Raw genomic sequence first — 21,011 nt, forward strand, 5'->3', positions numbered from 1 at the left:
GTTACTGAAGTACCCAGGAGTTTTATCATATACGTCTCTTGGAGATATGACTGCTTCTGTATGTCTTAATCGTAACCATTGGTAGTAGCGGTCTAGTAGAAGTGTTGCTAAATGGATGATACTTCAGGGAAATGATTGTGCTAATTTAACTTAACTGACTTCTGAATGTTTTTTAATAGGTTCTCATTGAAATATATGTGATTCAGTATAAATCTCTTTACTGTCAAACACATACTACTTTAAACATTGCAGAAAATCGTATTTTAATTTTGTCCCTGTTGCACAAAGCTGTTAAGCATCTTAAACTACTGAAGAATTAATCTTTTTTGCAATAGCTTTTTCTTAACTGGACGATCAAACTGTGTAGAACTTAACAGCTAGTGTCTCATTTCGCAAAGGAGAATTTAAAATTAAATTTAGGACTGAACTGACTGAAATTCAGGACTTCCTCATTTATACTCTAAATCAAACATGTTTAGGAAAACTGTAGTGAATTGCTACATTATCTAATAAATCTGCAGTCAGGCCTTCACTGTTTTAAGAATCCACAATTTCTGTCTACAGTGAAATTCAGTACTCCCTAAAAATGGGATTGTTTTACTTGGCAGTATATTTTTAAGCATGTATTAATATAAGCACTTCTAAAGCTTCTCTTAACCTCCCCTTTCTTACCATTCAAATATACAGTGCAATGAGTGGCATGTGCATATGTAGAACAAACTAGGTTTTTTGGGGTTTTTTTTTTTTTTTGGCAATTTTTGGTTAGTATCTTGATGTGTTTTTAGTAATGCTTTCTGCTCTCAAAGCCTGTCTGAAGTTCTACAATCTGTATATCACCTTTTTGTTTTGCTTTCAGGTACTATGAAGCATTTCCTCCTCTTTCTGAAAAGCCAGTTTGCCTGCAGGAAATCATGACTGTATGGAATAAATCCAAAGTATGCTCTTACTCTAGCTCCTCATCTTCATCCACTGCTCCACCAACTAGCACAGATACATCTTCTCCAAAGGACTGCAATAGTGAAAGTGAAGTAACTAAAGACAGAAGTCATAAAGTATCTGCCACTGTACAGGAAAGAACCCAGCAGAAGAAAAGTAAAAATGAGAAAGAAAACAAGTTTAGTAACAACACTGTTGAAGAGAAGCCTGTTTTGTACAAAAAGCAAGTCCGACATAAGTCTGAGGGAAAGATGCGTCCTCGCTCCTGGTCATCTGGATCCAGTGAGGCTGGCTCAAGTTCTAGTGGTAATCAAGGTGAATACAAGGCATCAATGAAATGTATCAAAGTAAGACACAAAACAAGAGAGGTTCGAAATAGAAAAGGGCGTAATGGGCAAAGCAGGCTTTCAGTGAAATCTGGTGAAAAGGTTGATAGAAAAGTCCACAGCGGAAGCAGTAGCAGCAGTAGCAGTGGGTCCATCAAACAGCTGTGCAAAAGAGGTAAAAGGCCATTAAAAGAAATTGGAAGAAAAGAAGCTGGTGGTAATGATGGAAGAGATTTCTACTTAGACAGCAGAAATGAAAAGGAATATAAAGAAGAACCCTTGTGGTATACTGAGCCGATTACAGAGTACTTTGTTCCTCTTACCAGAAAAAGCAAGCTGGAGACTACATACCGCAACAGAGAAGATATATGTGGCGTAACATCAGAGGCTGTAGAAGAGTTGTCTGAATCAGTGCATGGTCTTTGTATTAGCAACAATAATATTCATAAAACATACCTCGCAGCAGGTACTTTCATCGATGGTCACTTTGTAGAAATGCCTGCAGTTCTAAATGAGGATATTGACCTCGCTGGGACCTCAATATGTTCTCAACCAGAGGACGACAAATACTTAGATGATGTTCATCTGTCAGAACTAACACACTTCTATGAAGTGGATATTGATCAATCCATGTTGGATCCTGGTGCCTCAGATACGATGCAAGGGGAGAGTCGGATTTTAAATATGATTCGACAAAAGAGTAAAGAAAAAACTGATTTTGAGGCAGAATGTTGCATAGTGTTAGATGGAATGGAGTTGCAAGGGGAAAGTGCAATATGGACAGATTCAACCAGCTCTGTTGGTGCTGAAGGGTGGTTCTTGCAAGACCTTAGTAATTTAGCTCAATTTTGGGAGTGCTGTTCATCTTCTAGTTCTGGTGATGCAGATGGGGAAAGTTTTGGAGGAGATTCTCCAATCAGATTCTCCCCCATCTTAGACAGCACAATGCTTAATTCACACATGCTTGCTGGCAATCAAGAGCTCTTTTCAGATATTAATGAAGGGTCTGGTATAAACTCTTGTTTTTCAGTGTTTGAAGTGCAATGCAGTAACTCTGTTTTACCATTTTCTTTTGAAACACTCAACTTGGGAAATGAAAATGCAGATTCTAGTAGCACTGCTAATATTCTTGGGAAAACACAGTCTAGATTGCTAATATGGACCAAAAATAGTGCCTTTGATGAAAACGAACACTGTTCCAATCTTTCAACAAGAACCTGTAGTCCATGGTCACACTCGGAAGAAACACGTTCAGACAATGAGACTTTAAATATTCCATATGAAGAATCCACACAATTTAATGCAGAAGATATTAATTATGTAGTTCCTAGAGTGTCTTCGAGTTATGTAGATGAAGAAATTCTAGATTTTTTGCCAGAAGAAACCTGCCAGCAACAAGCTAGAACTTTAGGAGAAATGCCCACTTTGATTTTCAAAAAAAAATCTAAACTAGAATCTGTCTGTGGTATTCAGCTAGAACAAAAGGCAGAAAGTAAAGACTATGAAACTACACAAGGGTGTAGTGAAAGCAGTCCACATGGAGATGGCTACAGCTCAGGGGTTATTAAAGATATTTGGACAAATATGACAGACAGACATTCTGCAGCGATGGTAGAAATAGAAGGAATAGAAGATGAATTGTTTTCAACTGATGTAAATAACTATTGCTGCTGTTTGGATACAGAAGCAAAAGTTGAAACCCTCCAGGAGCCCAATAAAGCAGTGCAGAGATCAGAGTATCATCTTTGGGAAGGTCAAAAGGAGAATTTAGAGAAGAGAGCCTTTGTCTCAAACGATTTATCAAAAGTAGATGGTGGTGACTATACCACACCATCAAAACCTTGGGATGTTAACCAGGATAAAGAAAACTCATTTATACTTGGTGGTGTGTATGGGGAGCTCAAAACATTTAACAGTGATGGAGAATGGGCGGTGGTGCCACCTAGTCACTCAAAAGGGAGCTTATTACAGTGTGCAGCTTCTGACGTAGTGACGATAGCTGGTACAGATGTTTTTATGACTCCAGGTAATAGCTTTGCCCCTGGTCATAGGCAATTCTGGAGACCATTTGTATCATTTGAACAGAATGAGCAATCAAAGAGTGGAGATAACGGATTAAATAAGGGTTTTTCTTTTATCTTCCATGAAGACTTACTGGGAGCTTGTGGTAACTTTCAAGTTGAAGAACCAGGGCTTGAATACTCATTCTCTTCCTTTGACCTGAACAATCCATTTTCACAAGTTCTTCATGTAGAGTGTTCGTTTGAGCCAGAAGGAATTGCATCTTTCAGCCCTAGTTTTAAACCTAAGTCAATTCTGTGCTCTGATTCAGACAGTGAGGTTTTACACCCCAGGATATGTGGTGTTGATCGAACGCAGTACAGGGCTATACGGATTTCTCCAAGGACTCACTTTCGCCCAATTTCTGCATCTGAACTTTCTCCAGGTGGTGGAAGTGAGTCAGAATTTGAGTCAGAAAAAGATGAGGGAGGTGTTGCCGTCCCTTCTCAAGTAGATGTATTTGAGGATCCACAAGCAGATCTCAAACCTCTGGAAGAAGATGCAGAAAAAGAAGGGCATTATTATGGAAAATCAGAACTTGAATCTGGAAAATTCCTTCCCAGATTAAAAAAGTCTGGAATGGAGAAGAGTGCACAAACATCGTTGGATTCCCAAGAAGAGTCAGCTGGGATGTTGCCAGTAGGAAACCAAGATCCCTGTTTAGAATGCAGTATGAAAGAATCTCTAGATGGGAGGGCGATGGAGAGCTCTAAAGTAAACTGCAGAATAGTGGAGCCACGTGAGGAGACTAGCAGGTTTTGCAGTTGTAAAGCAGGGTGCCATTTCCCCACGTACGAGGATAATCCTGTTTCTTCAGGAGAGCTTGAAGAGGTATGTGGATATATAAAATTATGGAATTTGCAGCTGGCAGCTGATAACCAGCAATTTGTCATGTGACAGCTCAATTTAAATGTTTGTATAGTTCTCTCGAAAAATACAGTTTTGTAGAAACACTGGAGGTTCCATCTGAACATAAGGAAAAACTTTTTCACTTTAAGGGTGACCTAGCGCTGGCACAAGTTTTCCAGGAAAGTTGTAGAGCCCCCATCCTTGGAGATACTCAGAAGACATCTGGACGTGGTTCTGGGCAACCTGCTCTAGGTGGCCTGTCTTGAGCAGGGTTTGTTGGACATGATGACCTCCAGAGTTTTCTTTGAACCTCTATCATTCTGTGATTCTGTGAAAAATTAACCGTCTTGAGGCATTATGAGGCATTTTCTTGCATACCTTTAGAAATTTTATGCATGTGTACACTCAAGTGACTTTAAAATCTGTTTACCTTAGGTTTCTAGCTTATCTGATCTACATATAATATGTTAAAATGTGCATAAAGTTTGCGTAATGAGATTACTGTTTTTGATCCAAACTTATTTTAAAATTTTGAAGAGGAAGATCTGAAGTCAGTCTTTGCAATATGAATTATAGTTACTTCCAAGTAGAAGAATTTGGAGTTGAATTATTGGATGTAAACTTCAGGAAAGAAGGTGTGTAGAAAGGCTTAATTGTCTGGAAATTAAAATGTTCTCTCATCAGTGTAGACACAAAAAGAAATAAAACATGGGTGCAAAATATCCATCACTACCACAGTACTGTAAGGGGGCCTAACTATAACCTCGGGTTAAGCTCAGAGTTTTCTTTCAGGTCATTGTAGCTATAGGTTAAGTAGTGAGCAAGAGCAAAAATCCCCTCCACCCAAAAATATCCAAGTTCTTCTTGCTGTGAGCTCCCTCTGCTTTTGAGAAGAAATATTTGACCAGCAAAGTGAAGGTCCTTGAATGTGTCCCAAAGAGGACAACAAAGCTGGTGAAAGGGCTAGAAGGAATGTCTTATGAGGACTTTGGGTTTGTCTAGGTTGGAGAAAAGGAGGCTAAGGGGTGACCTTATTGCCCTCTACAGCTTCCTGAGGAAGGGACAAGGAGGTGCTGATCTCTTCTCCCTGGGATCCAGCAACAGAACACATGGGAATGGTTCAAAGCAGCGCCAGGGGAGGTTTAGACTGGACATCAGGAAGCATTTCCTTAGTGAGTGGTTGGACAAACACTGGAACAGGCTTCCTGTAGAGGGGTGGTTGATGCCCTAGATGTCAGTGTTTAAGAGGCATTTGGACAGTGCCTTTAATAACATGCCTTGACTTTTGGTCAGCCCTGAATTGGTCAGGCAGTTGGCGTAGATCATCGTGGTAGGTTCTTTCCAAGTGAAACTATTCTATTCTGTTCTAAAATAATTTAGTTGCGCACCCAGAGATGTTGTCTGGATAGTTATAAGTTGGATCTTATGTTTTCTTTTCCTCCTCAGCTTCCTCTTGCACATACTCAGCAGTTGTAATATTTACATTAGGAGGAAATTTTTATCATTTTCCACTGAAGAGTTACACCCAGCTTGTGTTTGTATTGGGATTGTATACTCCCCAATTACAAGTTTGAAGCACTAATTCATGTATGGGAAAGCTAACTTTTTTATTGCTAAAACTAAAGATAACCTTTTTTGTTGTACAAAATCAGAGTTCCTTATTTTCCTTCTTCCCCATTTGTTTCTCCTCTCATCCTCCTTTAAATTAAGTGCTAGTGCAGCTTCTTTTCCCAGTGTCAGTAAGTTGATGTCTGCTGTTTGCATAAGAGAATCAAGTTTGTGACTTTTCTAGGCCCTTTCTAGACATCTTGGTTCCTGCTGCTCTGTTAGGTTAACGGGAAATTTCTGGGTTTGTGCCAGGCCTTGCAAAAAGAGTCACCAAAAAAATTAATAAACTTGGATTGTAAGTCAGAACAGATTCTGGAATTACCTTTTACCAAGAGTAAGCAGAATCTAACTTCCTCATGCAGTAGTACATAATGAACGAACAAATGATATAATACAGTTACTTATGACAGCAAGTCAATGAAGTTCCTTCCAGCCCTTTTCAGATCTCGTGCCCCATGAAGATATTTATTCTCATCTTCATTTCAACCACTTATCCATTCAAGAAAGTAGAGAGAGTCTGGTATATAAGTTTACAGTGGTTCCATAGTTTATGGTAGCCATGAGGATTGAAAAAAAACCTTTGGTACTGAATAGTGCTCAGAAAGCTCTGGTATTTTAAGTTCCTTAGTGCAAGAGGAGAACTAACTGCTTCTGTTGCTCAGGTTGCATGATTTTTGTAGGCATTTTTATAGCTTCAAAATTCTAAGCCAGCAACCATCTCGGCAGTCTAGACTCCAATTTGATTTGCAGTTAAGCTCTTCCTAGGGGGCTTGAGGAGCCAGATTACAACCTGAACTCAGAAAGGCTGGGTTAACTAGCCCTCCTGTATCTAGCGTGTCTCAAAAGGATGTGTGCACACTCTGGGCTTTCCTATGAGCCATTAGTGTGCATCTGAAGATAATAGGCTTTTTGGCTTGAGAACAATTATCGAAATGTATTATTGTAGTTAAGCCTATCTGTAAAGGAAAAGGTTTTTTTAAGCATTAAAACAATTTTAATATGTTGGTTACGAAGTAAACTTTAATCAGTAAAGATGATGACTATATCATGTGCAGTAAGGGAACAAATGTCATGCAAGTATTTCTTCTGTGTGCAAACTTTTTTCTTTTTAAGTGTGATACTATTTTTAAACAAAATCAATATAAAATGCCTAGAATTAGAATGGCTTAGGAGGAGCATTCTTCCTGGACACCCCACACATACATGCATGGGAGAAAGAGTTTTCACTTGAGCAGAGGCTGTGGAATTGACCGATTAGTATAGATCAATACGTGTAAAGGATATTTTTTTTAATTGAAGTTACTGTTTAACTCACTGTTGTCTAACGTAAAGTTTGAGTTGTGTTCTGATGTACCTCCAGTATTTTTGCATAAATAATGGGTTTGAAAATACTAACGCAGACCACAGTGTAATAGCGAAACATTCTGTTTTGCATCACATAAACTTGTATTATATACGTGCTGTGCAAACGCACATCTTTGAATACGTATAATGAATATTTATAAGACTGTAGGAGAATCTGGTTCAGATTCCTCCCTCTTACCTTCTATATTAGAGCACTTTTAGACTCATAGCAATTTTGCAGAAGGAATTGAAGTTAAGATTAACTTAAATTTAAGATTAATTATTAATCTTAATAATTATTAATTAAGTTTACAATTAACTTAATTAAGATTAACTTAAGACTAACACAACCATCCCCTAAAAACCCCCACAAACAAACAAACAAACAAACAAAAACCCACATCTGCTATACCTGCTGAAGTAGAGTCCTTTTTCTTCCAACTAAATGCTCTTACCATTCAGCTGTGGAATCAGGGTAAGTACACAGTCTGGTCCAGTTAATGGTCTCTCAATACAACAATGCTGAATGTCTTATCAATAAATTTTATATGGGCTCTGGTATAGTAGGTTTGCCCTAAGAATGCTTATACTATTGAGTCCTTGACATAGATTAAGGGACCTGTGGGTTTTGTTGGGATTGGTACAAAACTTTTGAAGTCTCAACATGCCTACAACAATGCATTTGGGGATGAGGAAATTTTACTGGCAAAAATCGTAAATGTTTATGGATCTCATGACTTAATTGGCCTATTAGATTTGGTGAGGTACTTTGCTTGACTGAAGTAATGCAATGTAAGTGTAGAACTCCTTTAGGAAGGGCCATCAAGAGGAAGGGAAGAGAGGTGCCTTACATACATTGGTTCTGATGTCAGTAGTGTAGGAGATAACCTGCCATAAACCTAGGTGGTGATAAGAGGGAGGCAAAATGCAGAGGAGTCTGCTTCTTGCCTTAAAATCAGGAGAATCAAGTGGGGAAAACATTCAAGAGCATGTAGAGCAAAGGACTTCATTGTAAAAGAGTAACTTTGGGGCTGTCTGAGAAAGGATTGGTCCAGATGGTTTTTGATAGGTGCTGATCATGGCAGGTAACGAAAACACCTACAAAGACTCTGAGCTCTAACTTTCTAATTAATAAGACATTTATTTGCTGAGATTTTGAAGGATGAAAGTATCTTGCATGAGAGAGACCTTAAAAAGATGGAGTTCGCAATGACAATATAAAAATCATGAGGAAAAAACCCAAGGTGTAAACTAAGCCAATAAAATACAGATGTCCTACACCTGAAAGTCCTAGAAGTAAATCAGAAACAGAAGAAATGACTGAAGGCTGTGTCTGAGAGACAGAACTAACAAGCTTGGAAAGCTATGAAAAAATAATGTCAAAAAGGTACTGTTTAGTGCAGGGTTTTTTTTTGTCGTCTGAATTGATGGTGAAAAGACAATTAAGCAAAGGAGTAGTACAGGTAAATTACACTGTTTCAGCTAGTCGTAGGAATATTCAGCTAAATATCGTGAGGAGGAGTGACTAACTTGAAAAAAGCCTAGTAGAATACTTGTTTGAGAACACGTAGAAGATGTGAAGGGAAAAGGGAAACGTGTTTGCCCTTATATATAATTTTCTGGCTTTTTAAAGAGGAAAATGGAACCTGATGTATTACCAATGACTCTCTTAAAACATTTATTTAGGAAATTTAACCAGTAAATAGCATAGATGCACGAGAAAGTGAGAAAGTTTCTAAGTATTGGCTTGACAAAAAGATTGCACACTCAAAGTAACAGTCAGTGGCTTACTAGAGGAGAAGGGAGATGACTAATTTTTCTGGTCTAGGGAGTAAAATAGATGTTTGTGGAAATCCTTGATGAAATCAAACTGGAAAAGTCTGCCATTACACTGGAAGACAGGATTAGAATCAAAAGGTGGGTAAGTTGGAGAGATGGTCTGAAAAATAAAGTGCAATCCAGGAGGGAGAAATACAAACTTCTAAAGAAAATAATAATCTTTTTCACAAACACAGTGTGAGGAGTGACAGGTGAGGAAATGATGTGAAACGGAAAAGCATCTTAAAGTAGATCGTGAGCTGAGCATAAGTCAGCAATGATACACTGCAGAAGACAGCATTGTGATAAATAAATAGGAAAACCCTTCTGTAAGAGGGGAAGTAATTGCTCCTCTGTAGCTGGTGCTGGAAAGCCTTCTGCTGGAGTACCGGGCTCAGCTCCCATTCCCTTGTATCAGGAAAGATGTCCTGAGGAGAGCAACACAAAGATCACTATTTTTGAAAACAGAGTGGAAGGAACTGGGGTTGTTTTATCTCAAAAAAAGAGAAATTTGAAGAGGAACCCAGGAGTTTTGCAGAAGCCGTGTTCATAGTTATAGGAGATAAGGAAAAAGCTGTGCTTGTCTTGTAGGCTCTGGTAAACACAAAGGAAGTGGATGTGCTGACCTTAAATCACAGCAAGGGAAACTGAAGAAAAAGAATTCTAATCAGAAAATGAGCTTATTGTAAGGCTCAATTATTTTTAGGGAAGCAGTGGAAATACTGTCTTAAAGAGATTTAGCGTGTAGGAATAGTGCGTTGTAGTTGATTCTGGCTTTGTGCAGGAGTAGAGACTAGATGATCTCATAGGGTCCTTTACACGTATATTTTCAGTGAAATTTGAGAATTAGGTGGCTGCCAAGTAGATTTTAAGAATGTAAACTCTAGACTCTGCTCTCTTTGTTCATTTGTGACTAGCTTCTCGAGCCAGATATATCTTCCTTGGGTAGCTGATGAACTAAAATTAAGATCTGATCTTTTGGAATGGGACTCAATGGGTTCACTGCTGCTTTGGCTTCTAAATTATTCATGTGTTTCTTGTATTCTTTCTGATAGTGAGGGGTTGCAGAGCAGGTTCAAGGAAATTTGTACTTACAGATTAATATGACTTTTACTTTCTCTGTCGTTGGTTATGAAACTGTCAGTTGTAACACTTCAGATAATTTTCGGATCATAATGAGGCTTTAGTGCTTATTCTGTTCAAATTCAGCAAAACTCTTGTCACTGCCTCAATCTTTGTCAGCATGCATTCTGAAAGAGTAGAAATATTCAATGCTGGTGGTTTTAAATTAGTATCTAGAGCCCAAATAGTCTATCCTGAAAGGCCTATCAATTTAGATGAAAAATAATAGCTGTTTAGATGGGCAGCTGGAAAATTTAATAAAACTTTTCATAAAATTCTGGAAGTGCCCTTTTTTTCAAGACCTTCAGGCATATGGTCCTTAAAACTGTAGACCTCAGCTCTGAGAAGATGCTTTGCATAAATTTTGCTTGAAGAATAAAGTTCTGACCAATGTAACTTTTCAAACTAGCAGATGACTGATCTGCCATATGAACTTGCTGTGGACTTTTGTCTGTAACTTTAGGGAAAAACTTGTGATGGAAGCAAAGAAATCAACAGAAATTACTGCTGTCTCATACAAAATTGTTAGTTAAGGAACAGCAAAAAAAACCCATACTAATATTTCCCCCTATGGAGATTGCTGATAAAATAACATTTAAGTTGTTAAGCACATCCTGTTCCAGTTATTGGTGGAGAAAAACAGTATGTTGCATATTCATAAATATTCTCTAAGAAATTTATTTGAGGTTGCAAAATAAAACTGTCTGTTACTTTATTCTTTCTTCTTGGCAGAAAGTAATTTTCTAATGAACTACTTGTATGAGCAATCAAGCTTTTACCTGAGGAGAAATATTTTTATATTTTTTTATATATATAAAAACAAAATATAAACAAATATTTTGGGGTTTGGGTTTTTAATTTATCATAATGAACTTCCCTTTTAATACATCTGTATACATAAGGAGAGGAGGAAGGAACCCTACCTCCCTCCCTCCAAATTTTTCCTGCCTTTTGTTCCTTGGCTTTTCCCATCCGCATATTTATCCTTTGGGTAATAAAACCTCATATTGCAGATGCGACAGTACCAGGTTTATGATTTTATTATATGAATAGGTTTTTTTGTTTTTTTTTTTTTTTTTTTTTTCCTTGCTTTCATACCTCTAGACCTGGTCCTTCCCAACTTTGGGTAGTCACTGTTTCCTTACCTGCCTAAATGCCTCTTTCAAAGATATTCCTAAAAGTTGGTTCAGTGTCCTGTCACACAGAAACGACAGATAAATTTAGTCTTACATCAGCAGACCAACAGTACTGCTCGAACGTGCTGTTTATCAGGCTGCCTGCTGGTCACAGCTGAAAACTGTGGTGTTGGATACATCCCTTGCCGTAGTGAGTATGGAGCAGTTTGCACAAGCAAAACGAGCAAAAGAGTAAAATGCTCCTCCTGGGCCCAGCTCCCCAGGCTGAAGTGTGTTCACCAAAGCAGCTTGTCCTTTCCCCTAGATCCATATAATATGATATTCTGCTGCCTTCTGGCAATACAGCTTCATCAGCTAATGAATTATGTATTGCTGTCCATAGCAGTCTTGTGAAGAAAGCAGCAATACAGTAAAACTGTGTAGAACAGTAATCTTCCTTGGCTGCTTTACTTGTGTGAGTGGAAGAGGTGAGGAAAAATCTCATCGGCTGTAGGAAATGGCATTCACGGTGGGGGAAACAATGCTTTACTTCTCTGCTTGTTTTCCCTTTTTTTTCAATTGTATCCTTAACAAAACAGCCAAATTCCATCGTGATGCTGGAGATCAAACACGCTGTTTAAAATGGTCATTATCCACTTAAGCTCACAAAATCTCTCCTTCATGTTAGCTACTTTACTCCAGCTAGAGTACAGAGTCCTCTCACTGTAATTTGGTCTTCGAAGCAGCACTAGAATTTTTAGTTGAGAAAGAGTAATGCTACTGATGTCTGCAAGGAATGGTGGTTCTTTTGTATACCAGAGGTTTCGGTTGAGATTTTGGATAAAAGACTTACGAGGACAGCCCTGCTGTTGTGTGGAGGTTCTTGGGAAGGTTCATTTGGGAAAACAGACATGAAATGATGTTGGAAGGAACACATGTGAGATAGATGCCAATGAAAAACATATAAGTGCCGTTTAAAGTTTTGAAACTATTATTTTACTCTGTCAAACTCTTACACAAACAATAACAAACACTAAAATAATTTTTTTTTTTTCTGCTGTTGGCTTAACTCTCAGTAGAGGACAGATGAAAAGCAGAATTGAAGTTTTTGTTTTAGCATGTAACTGCACATTTCTGACCCTAATCTACTGAAAATTTGTAGACGATTGTGACTGAAATCTGTCAGGATTTGAGGGGAGGAGAATCTTTCATAACTGAACATTACCGTAGTATCTGTGCTAGTCAATTCTAAAGTCCTCAAGTGATTTTACACATCCTCAACCAGGAGCTCTAAGAAAAGCCTCAGTTACCATATGTCTAGCTGTAAACCAGGAAAGGAAACCCATTGGTCTTCTCGCAGACCGGCAGCAAGACTAGAAGTGCAACAGGTTTTGCCCTCTTGTCTTTGAGCTGTACTTAAGAATAAAGTAAATATGAATAGTTTCAGAGAGGAAAGACTTCCACTTGCAATTTCTAATATGAGTGCACTTGAGAATAGCTATTTAAATGGGTAGTTGGGAAATTTATTAAAACTTTCCATAAAATACTGGAAGTGCACATGAGGATGTGTTTGAGGAGGTGGTGTTGTAAATTGCAAATGCCATTTTAAATAGAAAAGGAAGGTAGAGTCATGGGACTATTCTGCAGTTGGTATTTATTTGCTAGTTAAGGGTACTTCGTCAATTTTCAGAAATTTTCATGATGTACAATTGTAGTAAACTTCTAAGCAACTGTAAGAGAAATTGGTTTTCTTCAGTGAATGTATAAAATGGACACTATCTCGTGTCCCCCATCACCTCCCAAACAAAACACCCAGATGGCTTTAGTGTGGGTAGTGGGTCTTTACACCTGTCCTTTAGCTTTACACGTTTGACCTTGATGCTGGCTTAGAAATAACGCACGTCATTCCACGAGGGTCAGTGTGGGGGCAAGAGGGCCAGGTCTGAGCTCAGACTGAAGTCCTGCTGGGCTGCTTCTGCGTGCAGCCAGAAGGCGCATCTGGCTCTCCCTAACTCTTCTGGTACCGAGGCAGTGATGGAAGGACACAGGAGCTGGGGCAGCATCGGTTGAGTCACCGAGCCATCCTGAAGCAGATACGTAGGCTCTGATGGTGACTTAGCCCAGGAAGCAAGACCACTGTAGCTTGTTTATACCCTGGAGACTCAAGCTGGCTTTGGCTGTAACCCGCTGTGGTTCATCCAGCTTATCTTGGGCGCAGATATGAGTGCAGGTGTGACACCAGCGGCGTGGGAAACTTTGAAGTTAATAGTGTTGTGCCTGTGGAGTTTAGATGCCTCTGTCTGTAGTTAGCAGCAGAATGAGGCTTCCATGATTGAATTTATTTGCAAATGCACATATTTCTTATGAAGTCCTGCTGCAAATAAATACCCTTGGGCTTTTATGGTTTAAGTTTCTCAGAACTCCCTTTTCTAGAGTTGGGGTTTGAGTTTTTGGAGAGTGGTTCCAAAAGGACTGCTCCGTGGTGTTATGAGAGGGAACAAGCATGGATAATTCCAGTATTCATTATAGCAGAATTTTGTGGGAAAAGAAGTTTAATCTGGCAGACAGCTCTGAATACAGCACTCTTGAACTGCTTATTTGGTTTGAGAGGGACTTCTCTTTGTTAAGTAATAAGCCTTTATAAGTTTAGGTTCTATAGGTTTTTAGCTCTACAAAAGAGGAACAAAATGAGGCTTGTTAATTTTCCATAAATCATCTTGGGTGTACAGAGGAGGAAGCTGGATAGAAACCCAGTGTTGATGGTCATTTGTTAATGTTTTTTAGTGGCTAGTTGCACTATAATTTGCTTTTCAATCATTCTAATATCTATAGGGGATATTAGAAGCTGGCGTCAACTGTTGAAGGTTAATGGGGTTACCACAGATGGCAGTCAGAAAACTAGGGACATGTCTGTTACGACAAGCCTTTGGTATTTTAGCCATATCCATTAATTTTACAAGGAAAGGCCTCTGGTAAATTTAAATTAGCATTAAAATGGGGGGGGGGGCAGTATTTAGGCATTTTCAGTGAGTAGACTAAGATTATTTTTACCATAAAGAGAAATTATTAATCCTCCTCCTAACCAGTTTTTCCTCATGTTGACACATTAATTCTCTAGTTTAATTTTGTGTTATACCATTGATGGTAAGGGTACTGCTAATTCACCCTTCCAGACATTAAACATAAAAATTTGCCAGTTTTTGTTTGCTTTTTTTTCTGTTTTGTTTTACACTGAACTATTTGTCCTGTTGACCAAAGTTCTTTCATTGTATTTTCATCTCTCGGGTAGCTATCTGTTCTTCCTTGTTTTGTACTTAGATTATACAGTGTAGGCTGGAATTTTTGTTCTGGATTTGCACAACTCTCGGTAAAGTATGAGCCCCCTGCGTGGAGTTCATATCAAGTAAAAGAGTTCAGAAAACGGATGTTCTATTGTAGTTTGACAGTCCTTTCCCGTTAGTGTTAGAAATTGAGCATTGTGACCTATAAGACCTAGCAAATTGGTTATAATACTAGTTTCTTCCTTTACATGTAAGTATATTATTTATGGCATAATGAAGTGTGATTATTGTATAAACACTTTCCTATATTGAATACTAATCTGCAGAGCATGAGTGGCAGCCAGGAAAAGCAGTGCTGGTGGGAAAAGGCGCTCTATTCTCCCCTTTTTCCTGCATCACAGTGTGAAGGTAAGAAGTTTTGCCTGTTTGAACAAACTTGCTGTTGTACCGGTATTAGAATGAGATCCTCTTTCTTATGGATTTGAACTCTTGCAGATGAATTGGAACTACCATCTGTATTTAAAAAAAACCAAACAGTAAACTTCCACAATAAATTCTCTTACCTGAGAGAGATCTGGGATGCTTCAGTTACGTTTGTAATAGATCTCTAGCATGCTTCTAAATAGTTTTTTAAATGAAAGTGCTTTTAAGATAGTCTTAACATTTATGTAAATTTACTTAATTCTAGAGCCTGAAATTAAGTAAATAGAATATTAGTCTCTGACTCTGAAAATACTTTATTACATACCAGAATAATACTTATTAGGTAGCTAAATTTATAAGAATCTGAAAACACAGTAATTATCTTTTATGGGTTTGCATAAATAACATGCTAGTTATTCAGCGAATGTGTGGAATTTCTCTCAAGCTGGGAAGGAGAGGGATTTGCCTCTTAGCCACTCCTTTCACAGTGACAATCTGGGTATTTTCCTGTCCCACACAGAGAGTAAGTCCAGCCTTGGTAGGCAGGCAGCTCGCAAGCGGAAGCAGGTGTGCTTCCAGCACTCTCTCTTGCCTCCCAAAAATTCATAGCATCCGACAGCTGGCCCAAGCCCAGGTTTTCAGTGGACAGGCAGGAACCCAGGCGGTTTTCTTTGCCTGCATACCAAGTTACCTTTTCTGGGGAGAAGGCAAGAAGCTAAATAAGAACATTTTGTATACTGAATTGACAGGCTGTCTGATGCTTTCTGTTCACCAGAGACCTGGTTCCTTAATCATCTGGAAGTGAGATTTGCCAGTAATAATTATCAAACTATGTCTGGAGTGCACCTTAAAGTGCAACCAACTAAACGGTGTTCTGTGTGCCTAAATGCCCTTACTTTGGTGTTTAGGACAGTTTGAGTTACTTATCAAGAACATCTTGACTTACTTCACTCCCAGCTATAGAAATGTGTTTGTGCAGTGAAAGAGAATAGATTGATGCCTACAGGACTTCAATTTGCCTCCTGGACTGGTCACAGAACTTCCCATATTGGGAGGAAAAAAAATCTCAGTATTTAGAAAGTAGAGATATTTAGTGTCCTTTTGTAAAGTTGGGTCCCCCCCCCGCCAGTGATAACTGCAGAGGTATTACTGCTGTACTAGCAAATGCAGTGACTTGCACTCTTTTACAGAGAGTAATTCTTGAATTCCTGTGAGTGAATTGTGTCATCTTCTTGCTGACACCTGCTGGTGAAGCTGCCTAACTGCCTCAGTGTTTCACCACCTTATTTCGTCAGAGGAAGACAGAATATACTGTATAAAATACTACGGAGTTTGGAACCTGCTTGATACAGTGGCAGAATTTCTGTGAAGTAAATAGGTCCAGGATTTCCTCTTTTAGACTAAGTTTAACAAAACTAGAGCTTTATCCTCAGAGCTAATGTTATTCTTTCACAAATCTTTAGCTGTATCCTGTTTTCTGTATGTATTTCTTTTTCAAATGTACAATATTGGTATGCATGTGATCCATATATATCGATATGATATATGTAGGTATTATATATGGAAGTTTACTCTGGTAAGTAGAAACCACAGCCATTCACGTAAACTTTTTTTTTTTTTTGAGGGTCAGTCAGGATCAGGCTGCTGTTGCAGGATATTTTGTAGGGTTGTAGAAAAACAAATGATCAAAAACGCCATGCAGTATCAGAACTGAAAAATGTACTGAACCATTTATAATAAAAAGTAATTCTTGCTCTTTCTATCTTACTATTTTAGATGTTTTCATTAAATAAGTAGCTTCTTTTTATTATTATTAATTATTTTGTTATCCAGGGAAGATTTGATGAAGCCTTATTTCTTGAAGGATGTCAAACTATAAAATCCCCCACAAGCACAGCGTTTACATGGCTTAGAGTGTAGATTTCAAGAATGCTTCTCTAGATGCTTTCGTTTTGGCTAAATGTAAATAACAGTGTTCTTCAATTCTGTTTTTTCTTCCTTTTTCCTCTGAAACACCCCCACAAACACAATGTAAGAGTGTTATACAAATGCCAAGGGAGAGAATGGTGTAGGAGAATTTGCAGATGTAAAGGAAATATCCAATGATGATGAACATCTTTTAGATTTTAATATGGTAAGTGTGTCACCAGTTTGGGGGAGGAGTTGTTTTGTTTACTGGATAAGCATGTGCCACCACATCTTTCCTTTCATCACAGTTTTCAGTCTGGCCTCAAATGAAATTCCTGTGAAAACCTTCAAAAGCTTTTTTTCCCTTACTTTATGCTTACAAGAACCTGTGTCTTGAGCATTCTTCTGAAAACTCCTTCGTGTTGCACTTTGGGGAGTACCGCCCTTTGTCCAGAGGGGTGTACTTCTAGGAGCTAGGCAAACTCCGTTTCTTTTGGGAAGACTTGGCTTTTGCTTGTCATGTGTGTTAAAAACATGAGCTGTCTTTTCCTCAACTTCCAATTTCAGGAAGGCAAGAGTGGGCTGATGTGCACTATGAAGGCAGAAAGGACCAGTAAACATTATGCATGCTGAGTTCTGTCCTGCTTACGAACAAAAACCTGATTTTTTGCCATAGGGAAAACCTTCATGTACACGTGCCCTTACTGATATACTTTTATAGTGACGATAGCACCTGAGTTTACATTGTGACATGCTTGCTATAGCTTTACTGATTCAGCTGAAAAGATGCTGGTTTTGCTTGAAGTTTAGTCAGATCTGTGTTGTGTTTTCTTGATATTTAATACTTGCTACCAGATTTTGGAGGTAACTTTTACAGTAATGTGCTAACATGACCTGTGGTAATGACACGTTCTAACAAAGTTCACTTTTGATTCTCTTGCTGTTTTGTGCAAATTGTAAGATGAAAGAATAGGAAAAAATAGTAAAGGCTCCACCTTTTGTTCCTGCTGTTCTGCAGCCCTTCCACATTGTGGACTAAGTCAGGAAAGAGGAGAACTTTTCCTGTAATCATGACATCTCTCTTGAACAACTACAAAACTATATAACCTCCCAGCTTGGAAAAAGCAAGCATGTTTTTTGTTGTTCCCCATCAACACTGTCAGTTTAAATCCTTAGGTTTCTTCTGTTTATGAAGCAAGATGTGCAGATGATATAAACGCTGAGGCAAAACCAAATGGCTTCAGGAAGAAGATCTACTCCAGTGATAGCTCCAGCTCTGAAGACACAGCCTCAGAAGGTGGAAGTGAATGGGCTGATCCGTGTGAGGAGGAGCTTTTTTCTCGAACTCAACTATAAAAACTGCAGAGTAGAACAGATGATTTAAAAGTAACATGAGATGGAAAACTATTCTTCTTGAGGGTCTGTAGCTCTAAAACGACAACTTGAGTTTCCTCTTCAGTTAATGGATTCAGATGTGTATTTATCTTTCTCTTCTTGCTTATTTTATAGATGAGGACACAGCTGTCCTGTTGAAGATTTTTTTTTTTTCTCCCCCCCAAAAAAACCCTGTTAAATTCTTGGCTATTTGAACTAGACTAGATTGTGTTGTCAAATGAAGAATGGATGTGCATGTGCTTGTCTTAGTAGTACCACTGCTTTTTTGCATCTTAATTGCAGTTATTTTCATTCGTAACTGTAGCCCTACCACTATTACTATCTTCTTAGCATCGCAGTGTCTACAACTACTTCTGCTATTCGGAGACTTCAGCTTTCTGCACATTAGGCTTTGTTCTTTAAGAACTGGGAGATAAATACTTAACACTGTAATCTATCGGTGCCTTTCTGAATGCAGGAGAAAAGCATGAATGACTTGTCCAGTCTTCATTCAGTAAATCTCATAACTTCGAAGTAGGAACAACAGGGTTGTGCTTTAGAGACTTACAGAAACTGTGTTTTCTATCCTATGATTCCCCCCTCCCACAAACCAACACTGAGGATACAATGGTTTGTATTTTTGCTAACTGGAGAAGCCAAGGATTTTTTGTAGGTATGGAGGCAATGTGGGGTGGGGTTTTTTTTCCTCTTTTTTTTTCTTTTTTTTTTTTGTCCTTTTCAGCAACTTGCCAATGTGGGGCGGAAGTTTAAAAAGTAACACCAAAAATAATAAACCACTGGGGTGATGTGTGGATTGTTGTGAATTTTGTAACGAGTAATGAGAATGTTGTCTTGTTGCAGATGATGGCATTCATGTAACCTGCAAAAGCATCCTGTACTGAACTTGAGCCTGAGTGACTGAAACGATCTAAAACGCTCAGTGTTAGAAGTTTTAAATGCAAAGGGTCAGTGCTTCACTTGAAAGAAATCCTGTGGCTGCTGCAGTTAGCTGCTGTTGTGGCTGTAACTTAGTAAATCTCGTAGTTCCTTTTGTGTTTCTGAGAGAATGTGTGGGGCAAGTTACGTGTGCGGTGGGTGGGGGTAGGGAAGGTGGTGACTTACAACATACATGTGTGATTGCAGTAGTGATTGTTGCTTTATGTGACTTGCTTTTAAATTTTCTTTTGTTAACTTAGAAAGTCGATACATTGTCAAGTTGCATCTGTACAAGACTATCAACTCCTTGTGCTTTTAACACATTATGCAAAATGTATAAGCCAGGAGGAGCAATATTTGCAAAACTAAACATTCTAAGTTTTTACCAACTCATAGTTTAAAAAAAAAAACAACTAACTAGTCTATACAATAGCAGCATGTCTATAACATCAGGAAGTGCAGAAAGTCTGATACTGACTTGAAAAGCTTAACCATTACTTTTGACAGGCAATAAACCTCATGAGAACTATAGCTGTTTGAAACGTGAGCTGAACTGCCTTTGAAATATGTTCTGTGCTAGAAAGGTTTTCTGAGTAACTGGGTTTTGTTGCCTTTATTCGACTGATAACGTAAGAATTGAAATACATGGTCGGAAAACCATGCCATTCTTTGTGCGACGCTTCTGTTGAGATCCGTACTTAAAATTGGCTTGGCTTGTCCTTAGCTGGGGACTTTCTTTTGGTCCTCCTCTTAGACTATGGTTTAGGGTTTGTATTCGTACAGCAAATCTTTTGACACTTTAGTTTCTCTTCTTAATTTATTTGCAGACTTTGGATAGATTTTTATATATTTTACTTTCTTCTGGAGCTTCCTTGAGAGGTTGTTTAGCATCTGCACTGAGAACTAGTTAACTGTAACATGAAAGTAAAAAAGAACTTTACACACAAATTCTTCAAATCACTACAGTGAAGAAAGGAATAGAACTTCATTCGAGAACAAGAAATGACCAAATGGACATATTTCAAACACAAACTTCAGCTCAGTTAATTTTGGCTAGAGCTGCTTCTTTGGCAAGAAAGGGCTCAAAAATAACAAAGGTGTTGCTTATAGTTACATTGTGGCATGTAATAATTCCAGCACCTTTGAGGAAACTAAAACCGTGTATTGAGCTTGGGCAATAACAAATTGTCTTTACTTGTTTTCATAGTTTAATGGCTAAAGCTCTAAAGCTTTCAGTGAGAATTGAGGTGTGGTTTTTAGTTTTTCTGTATGGATAGAAACACATACAACAACAAAAACAACAACTACAACAAAAGCATTAAAGGTTGGCATACGCTGAACTGCACTGTGGTATGAAGCGCATTGCATATCCATAGCACTGAAGTACCAGTTTTCCATTCCTGGGCTGAAATTTGTTTCTACTTTTTGCTTCAAGTGGTTGTATTGTTCTGATTTCACGTACACCAGAGTAACTGATTTTGTTTTCTTGTGGAGTTACTTAACACCGAATAAAAATATAAAAGGACAATTGGATGGCGTGTGTGTGTGTGTGTTCATTTTCTAATGTGTGTAAATTAGGTACAACCTGGCAGTTAAGCATTACGCATTCAGGAGAGACAGCATGAGGTAGTTCATTTGGGAGTCCTTTTCATTGCTGTAATTTTTTAATGTATTTTTATTATTTTTCAATATAGTGCAGGAAAATTAAATAAACCGTGTATGTTCTTTAAAAAAGAGAAGCAAACATAATGAGCTTAGTCCCCACTCCAGTTATTTCTGTAGAAAATGGTCACCATCGCATTCCAAAAATTAATTTGTAATGACAGCTTCATGTTTAGAGAACATGAGACCACTTCAAAAAAAAAAGAAAGAAAGAAAACCCAAACAAACCCAGACCTTCTCTCTCATAT

The 21,011-nt window shown here is 38.3% G+C and overlaps 1 protein-coding gene across 1 annotated transcript in view; it reads left to right on the plus strand.

The window, feature by feature from the left end:
• Positions 1–18,876, plus strand: part of KIAA0232 (KIAA0232 ortholog) — a gene marked incomplete at its 5' end in the record, with an annotated part of 33,609 nt that extends 14,733 nt beyond the window's left edge. The window contains 4 exons of the mRNA XM_010294797.1: positions 857–4,154; positions 14,787–14,868; positions 16,920–17,017; positions 17,968–18,876. Of these exons, the coding sequence (XP_010293099.1) occupies positions 857–4,154; positions 14,787–14,868; positions 16,920–17,017; positions 17,968–18,147 (3,658 nt within the window). The remainder of the gene's footprint in view (positions 1–856; positions 4,155–14,786; positions 14,869–16,919; positions 17,018–17,967) is intronic.
• Between the last annotated feature and the right edge of the window lie 2,135 nt (positions 18,877–21,011).

This window comes from Phaethon lepturus, unplaced genomic scaffold, assembly GCF_000687285.1.
Source record: "Phaethon lepturus isolate BGI_N335 unplaced genomic scaffold, ASM68728v1 scaffold12149, whole genome shotgun sequence".
In the NCBI taxonomy this organism is placed as follows: domain Eukaryota; kingdom Metazoa; phylum Chordata; class Aves; order Phaethontiformes; family Phaethontidae; genus Phaethon; species Phaethon lepturus.